The sequence below is a fragment of the Cavia porcellus genome, unplaced genomic scaffold, assembly GCF_034190915.1.
Source record: "Cavia porcellus strain 051 isolate PalLab524CR breed Dunkin Hartley unplaced genomic scaffold, mCavPor4.1 scaffold_18, whole genome shotgun sequence".
Classification (NCBI taxonomy): Eukaryota; Metazoa; Chordata; class Mammalia; order Rodentia; family Caviidae; genus Cavia; species Cavia porcellus.
This window is the reverse complement of record NW_026947501.1, coordinates 39908368-39926612: the sequence shown is the minus strand read 5'-3', so window position 1 is coordinate 39926612 and position 18245 is coordinate 39908368. Positions and strand designations below refer to the sequence as shown.

Below are 18245 nucleotides of genomic sequence, written 5' to 3'. Positions count from 1 at the left end.
AAGACTGGTGGGAACCCCTGGAGGGGTGCTGGCTCCCCTGTCAGGTGGGACACCCCCACATCTCATCCCATGTGACCCAAGGTTGTGCGAGGCTTTCTCCTGTGCCCCTGTCTTATCCCTATCTCCATGGCTCTCCTGAGCCCTGACTCCTGCCCTGCTAGGTGTCACCACGTCCTTCCACTGTTCCCTCACTGCTTGTCTTACACACTGGCCCACAGTGAAGGGCCCTGGGCTTAGAGGTGAGCTTAAAGCTAGTTGGGCCTGGGTGCCACCCAGGGCTGCTCCCATGGCTGTCTGCTCATGCAGGGGGGGTGACATGTGTGGCTGGATGGCCCCCAGTTGGGGGAGGCAGGTACCTTGCTGTGGACTGCCAGAAGGACGCCCTCATCAGGGGGTTGTGCATTTTGCCAAAATCTCGTGTTTAGTTATTAAAATGTGATTGAGTTGGCTAAAATACGACTGGGAACAAGCAAGTGTTCCTTCCCGTTGTGCCACGGTGGTCTCTTTAAGCCACTCTGTCCATACTGCCTGCTACTTGCAGGGGGAATACCTGTCCTTCCTGAGACACCAGGGCCAGTCTTGTTGGTGCACATGATTGGGGGACAGATCCACGGAAATGTTATGACTGTTGGGGACACTTGGCGGTCCTGATGTGCATGTTTTCTCTCTGGAAGTGATTTCTGCAGTCTTGCTTTTCCCACTATTAGGTTGGGTTTTACATACAACTTACTGTATCTGGATTTCTGTAGTATACCTCATACGTATGATTTTTTAAAAATCAAATGTTCCGAATAAACCTTTTTTTTTCTTTTTTTTAACTGATTTGCTGTGTGATTTGCTTTGATACTTGGTCACTTTGTTCTGGAGTTGAAAGTGCCTTTGTGGGTGTCAGTGTCCTGCATTCCGTGAGAGACCTGGCCTGGACCACCCTCCAGCCAATGTGCCATCCTGCTGCTGCTTCTCAGGTGAAGCAAAGTCCCCTTCTCAAGGGCACATTTTATCACCTGAAATGCACCCTCAAATCTTTATTTGAAGGAAGTCTCCAATCAGAACAGAAAATGCCATATTTAGCAATCACTTCTGAGCTGCAGCTCTCAAAATGAATCCTTCAGTGGTTGCCGTGTAGTCAGAGGCATTAGTTTCCTTCAGCTCACACACCTCAGGGCCTGAAGGAAGTGCTGAGCCTGGGCAGAGGAGCTGGTGTCTGCAGCAAGGGCCTGGCTCCTGGACCTACCCTGGGCTCTGGCCAGTCTGCTTTAAAAGGAACAATCATGGATGAGGGACTAGCCACCTCTTTGGAAACCCCCAGGGCAGTGGCAAGGGAGCTGGTGCTCCCTCCAAGGTGGACAGGCAGACCTTCCTTCCTGGGCAGCTCCCAGACCCAGTGCCAGCACAAGAGGGCTTTGAACCTTTGGGAAAAGGCACTCTGTTATACCTGGAAGCAAGGGAAGCACAATGCAAATCATAGCTGTGCAACGCTTTTATGTCCGTGTCGTTTGCAGGAGCTGAGAGTAGCTTACTGCAGCCATAGTCCTGGTGTAGGGACAGGCCCAGAACCCTGAGCTTTGGGCACTGTCCTTGCTGTCTGGTGAGGTCCCTTGACTCTTCCTGCCAGCAGGAGCCAGGAGCAGGGCTTGAAAACCTGGTTCCACTCATACCCTGCCTGCTGGGCCCTCCTGTGGAAGCCCAGCTGAAAAGCCCCTCCAGCCTCTGAGCTGGCAGCAGCATCCCCAGTGCCCTGCCTTGCCTCCACCTTGATAGCAGAACTTTGCCAGTGTTGCTTGTGTGATACAATCCTGAGAGTCCATCTCTCCTCCCACAAAAAATTTGGTGCATCAAGGGGTCCCCAGTGTGGAGACTCTCATGTATGACTATAGTTTGGGGGTGGGAGAAGGGAACTGTCTACCAGTGAAGCTGCTGCTACCTGTTGGAGAGGGTGGGCAGATCTTGAACTCGGGTGTGACATGATACGGGATATATGGTAACAGTGTTTCCGTTGCCCACTGTTTACCCATTTGCTCTGTGACCATAGATGTGGCAGGGGCCTTGCAGACCCCGGACACAAAGTGGACAGGTCCCTTTCCATTTTGCTGAGTCATACATCTGTAATTTTTAAGTTTGATCTCAAGGACCCCTTTAGTCTGAGGAACAACTTGGGACTGGGTTTCTGGGCCCCTTTGTGCTCTCAGCCACTGGAAGCTGGAGGTCAGAGGTTAGCAGGCTTTTCTCTGTTGAGGCCCAGCCATGAGGAGTGATTTCATGGTATGGAGGCAGCAAGGGTCTCTGGGAAGCACTGCAGTTTCTGATGGCCACTTTGGGCAGCTCTGAAGTGCACACAGAGAAGGAAAACTGAGAGCAGGTGAAACTTCTTGTCTTGTGTGTGGAAGATACTTTTGCTGGTCCTTGTTCAACCAAAGATGTCCAGAAAGGGACTGCATGGGAAGTTAACGGAGCATGTCCCGGGTGCTGGCCCTGCATGTGGAATGACTGGTGAGGGAGGGCTCTGGTGGGGAACAGCTGGTTCCACCTTCATTATTACCTCCAGCTACAGATTGTGTAACCAAGAAGAGAACACAGGTGCCCCAGAGCTGTGCCCTGTGCTCTTGCACCCTGCAGACGCTGGTAGAGTGGGCAGGTGCTTTGCCTCCTACACTGGCTTGCAGATATTCAGCTTCTTTATCTGAGGAGGATTAAAAACAGCCACCTCAACTAGCTGAAGTGGCACACTCTTGAAGCTGAGACAGGAGAATTGCTGAAAGTTTGAGGCCAGCCTGAACTAGATAATGAGTCCTCCTCTTCCAAAAACCAAAAGACAAGACAGCTCTCTCTCTCTAGTCAGGTGCTTGCTAGAAGCATTTCACATGCTCAAGTGCCAGGACACACCTTCCCAGCTGGATGGGCCAGGCACAGTGTCACATGCCTTTGGTCTCAGCACTTTGAGGCTTGCCTGAGCCCAGACAATCCAGGCCAGTCTAGGCAACATAACAAGACCCAGCTCAAAGCAACAACTGCATGGAATGATTTGAGCATGTATTGCAATGTGATACAGTGATACATTGAGTAACTGGCTTTTCTGGAGACACCAAGATGCCTTCAGGTCCTTGCTTCCATCCAGTGTTGTGAATTCTGTTTTTTCTTCTTTCTGCTGACATTTTCTGCCACGGAAACAGACCCCTTGCTTTTGATTATGATTGTGAAGGTGATGCCATGTAAGGAATATAGTCATTCAAGTACAGTAAACACAGGCTGCGTGGTGAGGTTGTTTTTCCCCCAACATTATCATTGTTAAAATAGTGCTTATTCAATGAACATTTAAAAATTCCATGAGCCAGACAGCTCAGTTGTCATTTCTGCTCTGTAAGATTTCCCATAAACAAGCCATCTAGATTTAATGTGGTTAATTTCTCTGTTAATGAAACTTCCTCCTAGTAAATAAGGAAATCCCACCTCTCAGGTGCACTGTGAGACTCAGTAGGCCCAGGGCGCTTTTCCAGGCAGAACAGTGACTTCCCACAGAAGCCCACCTTGTCATCCCCGGGATTTGTGAGAATGTCCTGTCTGGCACTGGAGAATTCGGTTGCAGATGGAAGCAGGAAGAGGGCGCTGAGGAATCAGTGGTTAAGGGGGCAGAGCTTCAGTGTGGGAAGATGAGGACATTCTGGAGGTGGATGTGGGGACAGCTGGTCAGTAGTGTGAGCATACCTAATGCCCCCGACCTGTGCACCTGAACATGGTTCAGATGGGAAGTTTTGTGTGTGTTTTACCATAACGAAAATATATCTTGTTGTCTGTTTGCTTTTTGAGACAGGGTCTTTTTCATAGCTCAGGCTGGCCTTGAACTTCTATGTAGCTAGCCCAGGCTGATCTTCGCCTTGCAGCAATCCTCCTGCCTCAGCTAGAATTATAGATGTATGCTGCCACACCCTGCTGAAAACAAACTTGTCCAACAGAGATTAGAAATTTCTGAGTCGACCCAGCATAATCCAAAGGGGTCTTCAAGAGGCAAAGGGAGGGGCCTGGGGATTTAGCTCAGTGGCATAAGCACCTGCCTTGCAAGCAGGCAGTCATGAGTTCGATCCCCAGTACCTATAAAAATGAAAAAGAAGCAAAGGGAGGCTAAGAGCTCAGAGTCACCGTGGTGGGATGGGAGAGGACCTTGACTGTTACTGCCAGCTCTGAAGTTGAGGAAAGTGGACAGAATCCACAAGTCCCTCCAGAAACTGGAGGCAGGAGGAAGTGGATTTTCCACTGGACCTGCAGAAAGGAAGGCAGCCTGGCCATACCATGTCTTTAGCTCAGGAAGACCCTTGCCAGATCCAGACCTACAAAACTGAAGGGACACTGTTTCTTTAGGTTATCAAGCTTGTGGTGTCACCAGAGTCTCCACAGACCATCCAGTCTTCATTACTTGGTGGTTGGCATGGTCTGTGTCTGACCACAGAGTCCCTTTCTCCACTAGGTGACTGCTGGGTGCCCAGAAGGTGCTTTGCTTGATAAATGATGCAAACCTGATGGCATGAAGAATCAAGGGACCCACGTTTGGTGATTTCTCCATGTGATGTTTCCTCCCACTTTTCTGTGGTGCAGGGTACAGAACCAGGACCCTCACACACGCTCTAGTCAGGCACCCTGACACTGAGACACACTCCCAGACTCCCCTCCTCAAGTTTTAATTGGCAGGATCAAAATTTGTCTATATTTATGATTGGTAACATGCTACTTGTTTTGTTCCTTGGATTTTTGAGACACTTTTGCTCTGTAGTTCAGGCTGTCCTTGAACCCACAGCATTCTTCTTGCTTCAGCCTCCCACGAGCTGGGAATAGCGGTGTGTGCCACATCGCCCAGTCTGTCACATATTTTGATATGTGTACACACTGCAGAACAGCTAAACTGAGCTAATTCACGTGTGTTATCGCTTGGGGTTGTTTTTTCTTCGTGATGACAACTCTTAAGTCAACTGAACCCTTTTTGCTTTTTAAGAATGGTTTTTGTTTTATATCGCAATGTTTAAAAAGACTGCGCGCAAGGTAAGGAGCGGGAGACTGAGGCAGGAAGGTTGGAACTGGCCAGGGGCCACCCGCCAAATGTCACCCGGGGGTGGGCGTGGGCGGGGGCAAAGCTTCCGCGCTTGGCTGGCGGTTGGTCCTGCTTGCGGCTAGCAGGACCCCCTAGGTCTCGAGGGACGGATTCTAAACCACTGCCCATTGCCCAGGAGACCCCAGTGATGGCACTGTGGACTCGCCTGTATGGCCGCGTCCTGGAAAGCTCTAGGGTAAGTGAGGCCAGAACTTGTACAGCACCCGGTGAGGTGCTAGAAATCATCGTGGTCAGGTGTGCGGTCGCGGGGATCTCTTGCTGGAGGGTTGCACCTGCCTGGGGTACTACCTGGAAGTCTTCAGCGATTCCTGTCGCCCTCATTAGGCCCGTCTGTCTATGTGACACAATAGCCTCTCATGATCGTACCTCTCACCTTTCCTTCCTAACCATTCTCCACTGTACTGACCTGCTGTATTTCCATTGTGAAGCCTTCTTCTTTTTTTTTTTTTTTTTTTTTTTGAGCTGTAAACTTAAGTTAGGTTGACTGAACAGCCACTGCAGTCCTTGAAAAACATCTCTCTTGAGCCATAGCAAATCCAATTCCTTTCTGTGTTCACTAAATTAAGCCCAAGAATTCAGGCAGGCCTTCCCAGGAGCTGACTGCACACAGTCAATAAGATGTAAGATGTAAGATGCCTGTTGGATTTTGTACTTGTCAGTTTTCCTGGCTGTATACTGCTTCTGTGCTTTTCCTGAAAAAGGATTGAGTGGAATGGGCCCCTACCAGGAAATAGAAAAAACTAGGTAACAGAAGCGCACTTGTTTTCAAAACTAAAAAGTTTGCTTTTGCAAACAAAACCTCACATGGTTTGCTCTATTCTTTATAGGAGAAATAAGTAGCTCTCTTTGGGCCTTACATCTTCCCAGCGTTGTTGTCTTCTTTAGTGTCTTCATGTGGTGGCTTTCTGCATTTAATGGGTGCCTGGGTGTATCTTCACAGAGTATTTGCATCCAAAGAATAACAGATCTGTGAATAAAGAGATTGTCAGCTTTCCTTTATTAGCTACAGATACTCATAAAGTTGTAGATTTGTGGGAACCTGTATTTTCCGTATAATGACTAGTCCTGTGTTTTTGTTCCAAAATGATGTGTGAGGTGATGCCCACCATCAGTGAAGAAGGCCCTTCAGGAGGAAGTGAAAACCATGGATCTGGCTGCCCTTCACAACCAGATGCAGATTCCCATTTTGAACAGCACATGATGTCCATGCTAGAAGAAACATACATTGCTCAGAGCACACTGATAGAGACTCAAGAAACATTGGCGTTGACCCAGGGGAAATTACTCGAGGTTGGTCATGAGAGAGATTCGTTGCAGAGACAACTCAATACTGCGCTTCCACAGGTATGTGTGGTTTTCACCTGAAACTACAGGTTTTTTCTGTTACGTGTCTTTCTGTGGTACCATCTTTTGTTTTTGTACCTGTATATTTTGTGTAACCAACCACTTGTCAAATGATAGTTCCTAGTGTTTGTAAGCGCATGCAGAGTTCCTGGGGATTCAGCTACTTAGGGCAAACAAACTAGTGTTCTGTAAAGTCATGTGAAAATATCTTACTACTTTCACTCTTCACTGAGGAACTGCTAAAGATCTGGGAATGCACTTTGAAGGTTTTTTAAAAAGACTTGAAACAACAACCAAGCGGCATGGTCCTTGGTTTCTTTGATTCTGTTTTGTGAGATCTCTTGCTTAATGTAGGCTTCCCATGGCTTGTATCTCAGGAATTGTATGTGTAGGAATTGTATGTGTATCTCAGGAATTGTATTGCAGTTTTCTAATGAAATTTGGTAGATAATAATTTTTTTTGTTTGTTTGTTTTTGGTATCAGGAATCGAACTGAGGACCTTGCTCTTGCCAAGCAGATGCTTGTTGCTGCTGAGATATTATCTCTAGCCCTTGAAATTTGGTAGACAAGGATTGATTTCACAGAGAAAAATTTTTACAGACTATCTTTACAGAATACTGGTGTTTGTAAATCACATTTGTAATAAGGGATAGAAAACTGGAAATTTATTCTTTAGGAACTTTCTCCTTTTAGACTAGACTTCTAAGTTTAAAACAACTGGGCTGGGGATTTAGTTCAGCAGCATAAGCTTCTGCCTGGCAAGCATAAAGTCATGAGTTTGATCCCCAGTACCAAAAACAAATATATAAAAGTAAAAACCACCTCAAAGTTGGAAACAACTGTAGTTCTTTCTTTAATTATATTACATTCAGCCCAGTATCTCAAAACTGCCTCTTGTGGAATTAAATGGAGACTGAATGGCATGCGAAGGGAGAACATAGTAAAACTAGAAAAATGTAAGGTAAATGGTACACAGCATAGTGGGAGATAAGTAGCTTATTATTTAGGTGTTTATAAGCCATCGAGTACCATTTTACTTGTTCATAATAGTTGCCTTTCTGGTCCATTCAGGTAGACCTGAATAAGCATACATCTATGCTGTCATGATGAGTCTGCAGTGATAAATCAGCAAATGAACACTAGCCCTAATGTATTTGTTGGCTATAGTCAATTCTCCTGAAAGATTAATAAGCCAAGCATTTGAATTTCCTTTTTAGAAACAATAATTTGATGTTAGTGCTATATGTTTCTTTTGTTGGTTAGAGAATCAGTAAATTGTTTGCTTTTGTGGAGCATAGGGTTGAAGGAGGGCTTCATTTGTGTTTGCCTAAGTGCTCTGTCACTGAGCTCCATCCCTCCTAGTCACATTAAGATTTTTCTCATTGGAATCTTATAAATGTCAGAGTTTATTTAGGTCAGATTTTACTATAGAAGATTATAAGAACTGGCCAACTTGTATTTGTGTAGGGAGGTAATGGGGAGCAGTTTATGTGAAGGATTTTATAGTATATACAGGTATTTGTAAATTTGTGATGGTTTAGTTTTGTTTTTGTAATATATTGACTATAATTTGAGATAGATCTACAGTTTATCTAATACATAGTTAATCTATTCAGTTTTTGGAAAAAACAGGCAGGCAGGACCTGAGAGGGAAGTGACAGGAGTTTTGTAGAGTTGGTTTCAGGCAGTGGGTGTTGTCACACCTGCTGATGAGGTGGTTGCCTGGTGATTTGTTTCTGGGGGGTTCTCAGTGTAGCAGCCTGGAAATGCTTAGTTTAGTGCATAATGTGATGATGCCACCAGGTCCTGTCACCATCTGAGCACCTGATGCAGCATTTCAGAAACACAGAAACCATGAAACAAACTTGTTTTGGTCCTTTTCCTTTCCTGGAATCAGGCTCATCTTTGGTAGTTGTTTGACTAGAGAGGCCTGTCAAGTAAGTGCCCGGTGTACTTTTGGCACATTAGGTAGGCAGGTCAGAATGTGCCCTACTTCTAAAAATTGAAGTAAAAGGCTGGGCATGGTAGTGCATTCCTGGAATCTTCAACCCTTAGGGAGGCCAAGGCAGGAGGATCAGAAATTTGAGCCCAGCCTGAGAAACTTAGCAGTTGTCTTAAATAAAAAATAAAAAGAGAGCAGAGAATGCTCCTCAGAATGAAGGCCCCCAACTATAGCAAATATCAGAAATCTTCTCAGCGAATTTTCCATAGAGCCAACGCACTTGAGAAACAGTTCCTACATCAAAATGAAACACTGGAAGCCCCTGCCTAGTTTCCAGTACAGGTGTTTCTCATTTAATTACCTGCTTAACAACTGTTTGGACTTCCCTGCTGCTCAGACTTATGCCTCCTCTTTTTTTATTTTTTGTAAAGTTCTGCACATCTGGTTCAGAGACTCTCAATGGTTTGTTTTTTTTTTTGTTTTGTTTTGTTTTTTTTTTTAGTTTGTAATGTTTATACAGTACTATACTTTTTCTGATGGTACTCTATGGTACTGTAGTTTCATGTTCTGTTGTACATTATATACTGCATAGAAGTTGTGCAAATAAAGGCAAAGTCATCAAGTTGGAGTTTCCTTTGACCATTTCTTTGTGCTGAGTGTTGTAATGTATGTACTATATACAGCTCCTCATTTAGCAACTAATTCTTTTAACGCTGTACTGACAGGAATAGGACTTGGTGGTTAAATGAGGAATCCTTGTACCTTTCCTCCAATTCTAACAATGGTCTTGATCTCTCACCATTGATTATTTTTGCTTCTTCTTGACTAAATGAAGTAAAATAGTACCTATATTGTGTTTCTTGGTTGTTTCATTGTTCATGAGATTTACCTGTGTCCTATATTTTTTGCCTATTCTCATCTGTTGTCTGGTAATCCAGCATACCAATATATCAAAATTTGTTCTTTTCTATTCATGAACATTCAGGTTGATTCCAGATTTTATCAATTCTATCCTGAGTATTCTTGTGTATTATTTCTTTTGTGTATGAGAGTGAAGCTATGGCTGAGCATGGCGGCATATGCCTATAAACTCAGCAGGGCAGAATGTTGAGGCAAGAAGACTGCAAGTTTGCGCCCCTCTTGGGCTTTATACTGAGAACCTGTCTTTTTTGGGGGGGAGGTAATGGGACTTGAACTCAGGACGTTGTGTTGCCAAACAGGAGTTGTGCCACTAAGCTATATCCCTGGCCCTCGGATCCTTTAAAAAAAAAAAAGCAGAGAACTGTGGAGTGATAGATATCCCATGCATTTGCTCAGCCTTAAGAGATATTGCTAAAAGTGGCATTGTACTGACACCAACAGCATGTGAGAAGTCAGTGCGCATATCATCTTTACCCCTGACACTGTTCATTCTTTTTTTTTTTTTTTTAAACTGGTACCAGGGCTCGAACTCATGACCACCTGCTTCAAGGCAGGCACTTATGCTGCTGAGCTAAATCCCCAGCCCCCATTGTTTATTCTTTTATGTTAGCTTTTCTGGTGCCTATTTAATGGGAGAGGTGACTTAGTGAGAGAGGTACCAGAGATCGAACTCACGACTACCTGCTTGCAAGGCAGGTGCTTTTGCCACTGAGCTAAATGCCCAGCCCCTTATCATGTATTTCATGTATTTCTTTAGCATTTCTACTTCTTCATCTGAGAAGGGTCTGTTCATTTTTGATGCCCATTTTTTGAATTTGGGGGTGGTTCTGTATTTTTGAGCTCCTTATATATTTTAGGCATTAATCCTTTGTCTGAGGAACAGCTGGCAAAAATGTTTTACCATCGTGTGGGTTGTCTCTTCACTCTCTTGGTAGTTTCTCTTGCTTTTCAAAAGATTTTGAATAAGATGCAGTCCAAGTTGTTGATTATTTCTGATAGAAGCTTTGCAATTGGGGTTTTTTTTCCATGAGATCTTTGCCTATACCAAAGTCTTCAGTTCTACCTGTCTTCCAGCAGATTGGAGTTGTTTCTATTTTCATATTGAAGTCTTTGAGCTATTTGGATTTTAGCTTAATGCCTGGGAAGGGATATGGGTCTAGTTGTAATCTTTGGCATGTGGAAAGCCAGTTTTTTCCAGCACCACTTCTTAAAGAAGCTATCTTTCTTCCAGTGAGTATGTTTGGCTCCTTTGTCAAAGATAAGATGATTGAGTATGCTGGAGTTGTTTCTACATCTTAAAATCTGTTCCATTGATCCTTGAGTCTGGTTGTTTTGTTTTGTTTTGTTTTGTTTTGCCAGTTTTTACCACAATAACTTTGTAGTATAATTTGCAGTCAAGGATTGATTGGATTCCTTTCTGGTTTTGGTATCAGGATAATACATGCTTCCAGGAATGAATTTGGGAGTATGGCTTCTCTTTCAATTTCTTAAAAGAGACTGAAGTAGTAGTATTAGGTTTTCTCTAAATTTCTTGTGGTATTCAGCAGTGAATCTGTCAGGGCCTAGGGTTTTCTTTATTGATGGGTTTTTAATTACATCTTCATTTTCACTGACAGATACTGATTTATTTAGAATTTTTATACCTTCTTGATTCAGCTGTGGTAATTCATATGTAACTAGGAATCTGTCTATTTCTTCTTTGTTTTCTATCTTACAATACACATTCTGAAAGTAGGTTTGGTTTTGAGGATCTTCTGAATATCTGTAGGGCTTCTTGTGATTTCCACCTTTTGATTCCCAATTGTATGTGTATGGGTCTTTTTTGTTTTTAGTAAGGTTGGCTGAGAGTTTGTCAAGTTCATTTAATGTAACACAGAACTCTTTGTTTCATTGATTCTTTGTATTATTTTGTTAGTCTCCATTGCTTTAACTTCTGCTCTGTTCTCTATAACATCCTCCTTTTTACAAGCTTTAGGCATGACCTGCCCTTGATCTAAAAGCTTGAGGTTCAACAGTAGGTTATTTGAGCTTGCTCTGTTTTTCAGCTATGGGTATTCAGTGCTGTAAATTTCCCTCCTAGGACTGCTTTCATTGTGTTCCTTATGTTCTGTTACAATGTATTGGCATTATCATTTAATTATAGATACTATTTAATTTCATCTATAACCCATTGGTTATCCAGGAAGGTATTATTGAATATCTATATGTTTATGAATCTTGTAGTTGGCCATTGATTTCCAGTTTCACTGCACTGTGGGCTGATAATATGTCTGGAATAATTTCAACTTCTTTCCATTTCTTTAAGCATGTTCTGTGAGCTACAATGTGTCCTATTGTGGAGAAGGTTGCATATGCAGCAAAAAGAATGTGTCCTCTGATGTTCTGGTGTGGAATACACTGTAGAAATCTGCTAAATCCGTTTGTTTAACAATTTGGTTCAGTTCTGACATTACATTGTTGATTTTCTTGTTTAGTTGATCCACCCATTTGTGACAGTGGGATAGTGAATTCCCTGTTATAAATGTATTAGCGCATATTTTGCTTATCATGTTTATTAATATTTGTTTGTATAGTTGGGTTTTCCATGGTTGGCATTTGGTGCATATATATTTATGACTGTTATCATTTCCTCTTGGATTGTTCCCTTTACAAGGATACAGTGACCTTTGTCTCTTAATCAGTCTTGGCTTGAAATCCCTTTGTCTGCAGATAGAATAACTACCCCTGCTTTTTTCCAGGTTCCTGTTACATGAGTATTGTTTTCCATCCTTTGACCTTTCAGTCTGTGAATTTCTTTTTGAATAAAATGTGTTTCTTGTATGCAGCATATTGTTCGATCCTGCTTTTTGATCCATTCTGCCAGTCTGTTTCTTTCGTTGGGGAACTGAGGCCATTAACATTGATTATAACTGATATGTATTGACTTATCTTTTCATGGTTATTCTCTTATCATTGGTTCTCTTTTTCCCTCCCCTGTGAATTGCTTGCCTTGCCTGGTTGATTGATTCTGTTGTTCTTCATGGAGTTGTAGTCCTTAATATCTCTTTCAGGAATGTCCATCAGAACATTTTGGTGTGCTGGTTTGGTGTTCGTGGGTTTCCTCAGGTGTTCTTTATCATGGAAAGTTTTATTCATTAATTTTGAAAGTTAGTTTTCCAGTGTAAATCAATCTAGTTTGGAGGTTGTTTTCTAGGGCTTGAAAGGCTTCACTCCAAGCTCTCCTTAACTTGAGCATTTATGTTGAGAAGTCTGCTGATTCTGATGGGCTTTTCTTTATAAGTGATTTGTTTCTTTTCTCTAACAACTTTTAATAATCTGTTCTTGTGGTGAATTTGTGGAATTTTGAGTATTATATGCCTTGGTATAGATTGTTTTTGTAGTGGTGAATTGGAGTTTTTATAATGGCTAATTTCTTCACTTATCTCTGTGTTGAATTTTTTACCCTGCTTGGGAATTTTTCTCCCATTACTTTTGTGAACAAGTTTAAGCAATTTGTGGTATCTCCTGCTTTTTCATTGACTCCAGTCAATCTTACATTATTCCTCTTTGCATCATTTAGTGGCCACTGGATTGACTTTTTTTTTTTTTTTTTTTTTTTTTTTTTTGGTCCTTTGCTTCTTTTAAGAAATCTTTCTTTCCATGATTGCTAACTGTAATTCATCTTCTATAATCTCCTGGATATCTGTTTGAATCTATTTCTTCTTGGTTCCTCTCCCCCCAAACCCATTTTATTTTGAGAAAAAAAAAAACTAAAACAAAAATTTCAAAACAGCAATCAGGGCAACAATGGCACATATATTATTCATTATCATCCCCAAATCATTCACTCAGAGCACAATATTTCTTTCCTGTGCTAGGCATTCATGGTCTCCATTATTTCCCTAAGCTCTTTATTTATCTTTTTATCCATATAGTTCTAGAGTCACTCACCATCGCTGTAGTTATCTAAGAAATTATTTCTGTTTTTATTTTTATAGAGCTTTGTTCATCTGCTTATTACAGGATCTCGCCATGCAGTTCAGGCTGGCTTTGAACTCGTGTAGTACATGTTGGCAGTTCTCCAGGCTCAGATTCCCAAATGCTGGGATTACACTCTGCACCACCATGCCTGGCTGTTCAGTTTTATAATAGATATTGCTGTAACATCCTTGTCATCATGGGAATATTAGAGAGTAGGTGGTTATCAGGGCCCTTTGTTCTATAGTGTCATGCTTTAAATCGCATGTGTTCAAACAGAATGTGCTCTTTGAGTAGTAATTTATAGTGTTTTCTAGTAAATCTTGGATAACTTAGATTTAAATTTGTGATAAAAGATTATTTGATTTCCAGTTATATTTCCTCTAAATCCTGTCTCCCTTATTTCTGTCTTGTCCTTTGTATTGTAATATATTTGCCTGAGTAGATCCTTGAATTTTTAGCTTTAAATCGTGTCATAAATCTGGTGTCTATTTCTATGCATGCGTCTTGTCAGCCTAGCAACTTAAGGAACTATCATAGAAAGGCAAATTTTCCAGTAACTGAGCATACCTTTGTATCTCCCTAATGCATGGAAGAGTATAGTATGTCACACATAAGTGTAATGTTGTCAATATATTGTAATGAATAACTGATGTTTCATTGGAAATGTTTAAACTGACCTGCCACATCACAAGTTACTGTTCTCTTGGCAATCAGCCATCCATGGAACATGGGGACAGATGTCAGTGCTTGCTATACTCAGAGCTTTTGCCTCTAACCATTGCATGCGTGTGTATAATAGATGGAAAATTTAGGATTTGAAAGGAGGGAATGATTGAAGCAGAGCCATAGGCTTTAGATGGAGGAAAAACAGTTTTCTCTGATATGGAAGGCTAGAACTTAGTAAGCACTGCTCTCTGCCGGGTGCCAAACTCAGTACTTGGCCATTTTTTTGCTATATTTAGTCCACAAGCACATCCCCGTGAGAAACCAGTTGCTGTGCTTGCCCCCAATTACAGATGTGGAAACTGAAATTTAGATCACATGATGTGCAGAGCAGGTATAAGTTAAGTCTGTTTTGATTCCAAAACCAGGACCATTTCTCCCTTGGGCCTGGATTTTTCAAGATGTTCTGATCTGCTGACAGTCTCCCTCTCAGAGGAAACCTTGGAAGTAAAAGCGGTGCCCTGGAAGCAGTGGGGATTGCGGAGTTTTCTTTCTGTCAGTCTAGAAGCTCCCCCTAATGCCTGCTGCCTCTGGCCCTGTGCCATGCCCGCTTCATGCTTCCTGCCTTCCTGGTGGTGCACTTGTGGGGCAGTGCTGCTGCAGGTGCCAAGTGGTGATTGTCCTCAGCAGCTGTGTGTGAGCTTCTCTATGTGGCTGAGCAGAAGTGTAATTTAGTAAGGACACAGGTATAGATCCTCACTCTGTTGCTGATTAGTTCCTGGCCTGGGAGCTGTTCCTTGGCCCAGTGGAACCATGGCTTGCTCTCTTGTAAGTGATGTAGTGATCCACACAGTAGTGCTGCTTGGAATGGCCCTGATCTGTGCCCGCCCAAAGTGAGATGCCGCGCTTTCACCAGCAGCCGGCCTCAGAGCTTACCTCTGTTCAGTGGACTTCAGTGTGGTTTGGATATTTTGGTTTCAGCAGTAAGAATTTCTCAGCAAAGGAAGCAGTCTGTTGACTTACACTCAGACACTGTAGCCTCGTCTTGTTCACTAGTCATCTCTCCTCAGCATGCAGCCTGGTGACTTAGAGGAGACTTGCTCTGGGCTGGCTATGAAAATTAGCCTAGCAATGAGTCTAAGGACAGCAAATATGGACGAGACAAAGACTGGTATGGGATGGTTACTTTTACACTTTAGTTTTACCTGGCAGAGCGAGGTGACTTCTTGGCACTTGTAGAAAGGTCTGAGACAAGGCAGTGGGTCCTAGCCTTGGGTTTCCTCTCACAAGAGAACAGAGGCAGAATGAAGGCCTGGTTCAATGAGCCTAGAACGCTCTGGGCAGAGCGGGGCCAATGTAGGGGAGTCTTGGTGCAAGAATCTCTTTTTGTGGGTGGAGCATAAGTATAGTGCCTTACCTCTTCTTTTTTCTTTTCTATTTTAACAAATGATTGTTTTAACCTGAAATTTTAAATGATGCCTGGTAAACAACATGGTCTTAAGTTTGATTTTTGGGTCCCTCCCAAAAATATTTTTGAACTTTTATGATTCTTGTTAGTAATTTCAAGCATGATGGCCTTCTTTAGAGATGAGATTGCTGGACGTTAAACACGGGGCCTTGAACATAATAAGTAAGCATGCTCTGATTACCCCAGCCCACAGCAGTCTTGTTTTGTTACTACAATTAGAAATGAGAGTCAGACAAGGTGGTATATGCCTGTAATCCCAGCACTCAGGAGGCTGATACAGGAGGACTGCTGGAGTTTGAAGCCAGCCTGGACTACAGTGTGAGTTCATGGCCAGCCAGAACTGTATAATGAAACCTTATCTCAAAAAAGAGAGAGAAAGATACAGAATTTGTCTGTTTATCTGTTAAGATTATATCATATGTTATATATCCTAATTTAAGATTGTGTCCTAAGTTAACATTGTATCCTATGTGATTTTAGACTTGCAGCTTCTAGAACTGTCAGAAATAATTATCTGTTGTTTATTAATACCCAGCCTATGACTATGGTAGTTTTTTTTTTTTTATAGTAGCTGGAAGTGACTGGGAGAGGGAGACTGCTAACAACATAAAGCCTCCTCATCTAGATGAGCATGAAACTAGATTCCACAGTGCTTAAAAATAGATAATACTAAGACATGCTTACAGAGATGACTACTCACAAACAGGTGCCTATTTCACTCGATCACAGATGGGTGGAGAATCTGCCAAAACTGCCAAAATAAGTGAGCATGATACTTAGAGACAGATTAACATCCATAGTAACAGGGACTGGCGGTAAAACGAAGCAGGTATGACAAAAAAACAACTTGGAATCTAGTAAATGAAACAGACCTTAGCTAGAATGATACAGTCTGTTGTGGACATGGTCAAAGAGGGAGCATTGGCAGTAAGTCACCAAAGGTGAGCCAGATTGCAGCAAGAGAGACAAAATGAGAAAAATTCAAGGCCCTCAATTCAGGCAGGCCTAGAGGCAGGTCCACCTATTGATGTGATAGGTGTGTGAATAGAATTGATTTGATTTTTGACTTAGAGTAATTAGAGTCTACTTTTCTTCTACCTGCCCCAGAATCTTTCTGATAAAAGATTCCATTAGAGAGAGGGCACACTCTGTCAGGAATGGTACTTATTAGGTGACCTGACAGTGAGCTCTTGCTTATCACCATGGCCGATGCCAGTTAGTACCTCGATCAGGGCCGTGTTGGCATCTACAGGAGAAATCTGTACCACAGGGAAGAGCTCACACTTAGTAGAGAACATGACAGAAGTCTAGATGGCCGGCTTGCCAATACCCTTTCCCCTACTGCTTCGCATCCACAAGTCCCATTCCTGAAGGTTGGCTTTGGGCCTATGAAGATGTCTCAACACTGGCTGGAACTCTGTCAGGTTTTAAGACACATTTGGATGATTTTTACCTGGTTGGCAGGCAGGAGCAAGCAGACCCTATGTTAGTGGCCTTGGTGAGGGGGCATTTGAGTGTGAGGAGACAATCCTGCATGGCAGGTCCAGGGAGGGGAGCCTGTGTTGTTGGCCTGGGGAAAGGACCTTACCTTGCTGGCCTGGGGGAAGAAGGGGCCTTCAGTTGGTCTGGATATGAGAATCATGTGTTGCTAGCTGGGAAAGAGAAGGCTCTGCTGGCCTGGGGAGAAGAATCTCTATGTTGTTATCTGGGGAGCCACCATGGTTTTGGCCTGGTGAAGGGCCCTGTGTTTTTGGCTGGAGGAGTCCGCTATGCTGAGCTGGGTGGGGGAGGCAAATAGAAGTCCTAATTCAAATACCATGGACTCCTGGCCTTATTCCTGATATTTCTTGAATAGATAATTTCCTCATTTGCTGTTATCCTTTGAGCCATTTCCAGAAGCTTTGAAGAGTGGTTTTCATCATTTCAGGTCTCCCTGGGGAGCAGGCTGCAAAGTTCCTGCCAGGCTAAGTTCGGCTCACCCACAGTCATGATTTTTTGGAGAAGAAAAACTAGTTTAAAAGAAATTTTGCTCTTTTCCAGTGCTTTCTGTGGCAGTGTCATCTCTATTTCTCTCTCACTTTACTTGCCCAATCTCACTGTGGCTCACATAGGCACATGAGTCGTGGTCTGGTTAAAGCAGACTTCATGGGCCTGTGCTTTCTGTGATGAGATTGACTGTGAGCTGCAAACAATTGCTACCAGTGCCCTGTAAGAGCATCGCCTGTTTTAAACTAGCTTTCTAGAATTATCTAGCTCAAGCACATGTTCTTTTGAAGGACTGATTATTTATCCGGTAGATCTTTATTCTTGTCTTTTAAAGGAAAAGCACCTAAAGCCAGAAACACTGGCAGATGATTTTACTTATTTCAGAGTTGCTTTGCTCCAAATTCACATTGCTCAATTCAGTTCATTTGTGGTATCTGTGAACCGGTGTCATAACACAAGGTTTAGCACAGAACAGTGCTGCAGGACTCCTGCAGCTTCTCTCTGCCTTTTGCAAGATCTCCTACACTGCTGCATGCATAGTGTTTTGAGAATGCCTTTACAGAGAATACAAAAGGCTTCCTAGTCCTAGCAGTAAGCCCATTCTTCATAGTTGACTTTGCTCCAATGATTCAGGGAGACTATAGGGACTAAGGGAAAATCAGAATAGAGAGGGGACTAGAATTGGATAGTGACCTTCTAGGCCTTTTTTCCTTGATCTCTCTAAGGGCTCTAGGTCTCAGATCTGTGACTGACTTACAAATGTCTTCAGATGCTTCATTTTGGGATGCCAATTGAGGAAAATGCTTTTATTTGCTGAAGTCTAAGGAGGTGGACCTGGACACTCATTATCCCCTGCTGTGCT

At 42.9% G+C, this 18245-nt stretch overlaps 1 protein-coding gene across 1 annotated transcript in view; it reads left to right on the top strand.

Moving 5' to 3' along the window:
* Positions 1-5123: 5123 nt before the first annotated feature.
* Positions 5124-18245, top strand: part of LOC134471423 (liprin-alpha-1-like) — a 58867-nt gene continuing 45745 nt past the window's right edge. The window contains exons 1-2 of the mRNA XM_063230333.1: positions 5124-5273; positions 6194-6442. Of these exons, the coding sequence (XP_063086403.1) occupies positions 5226-5273; positions 6194-6442 (297 nt within the window). The 5' untranslated portion in view covers positions 5124-5225. The remainder of the gene's footprint in view (positions 5274-6193; positions 6443-18245) is intronic.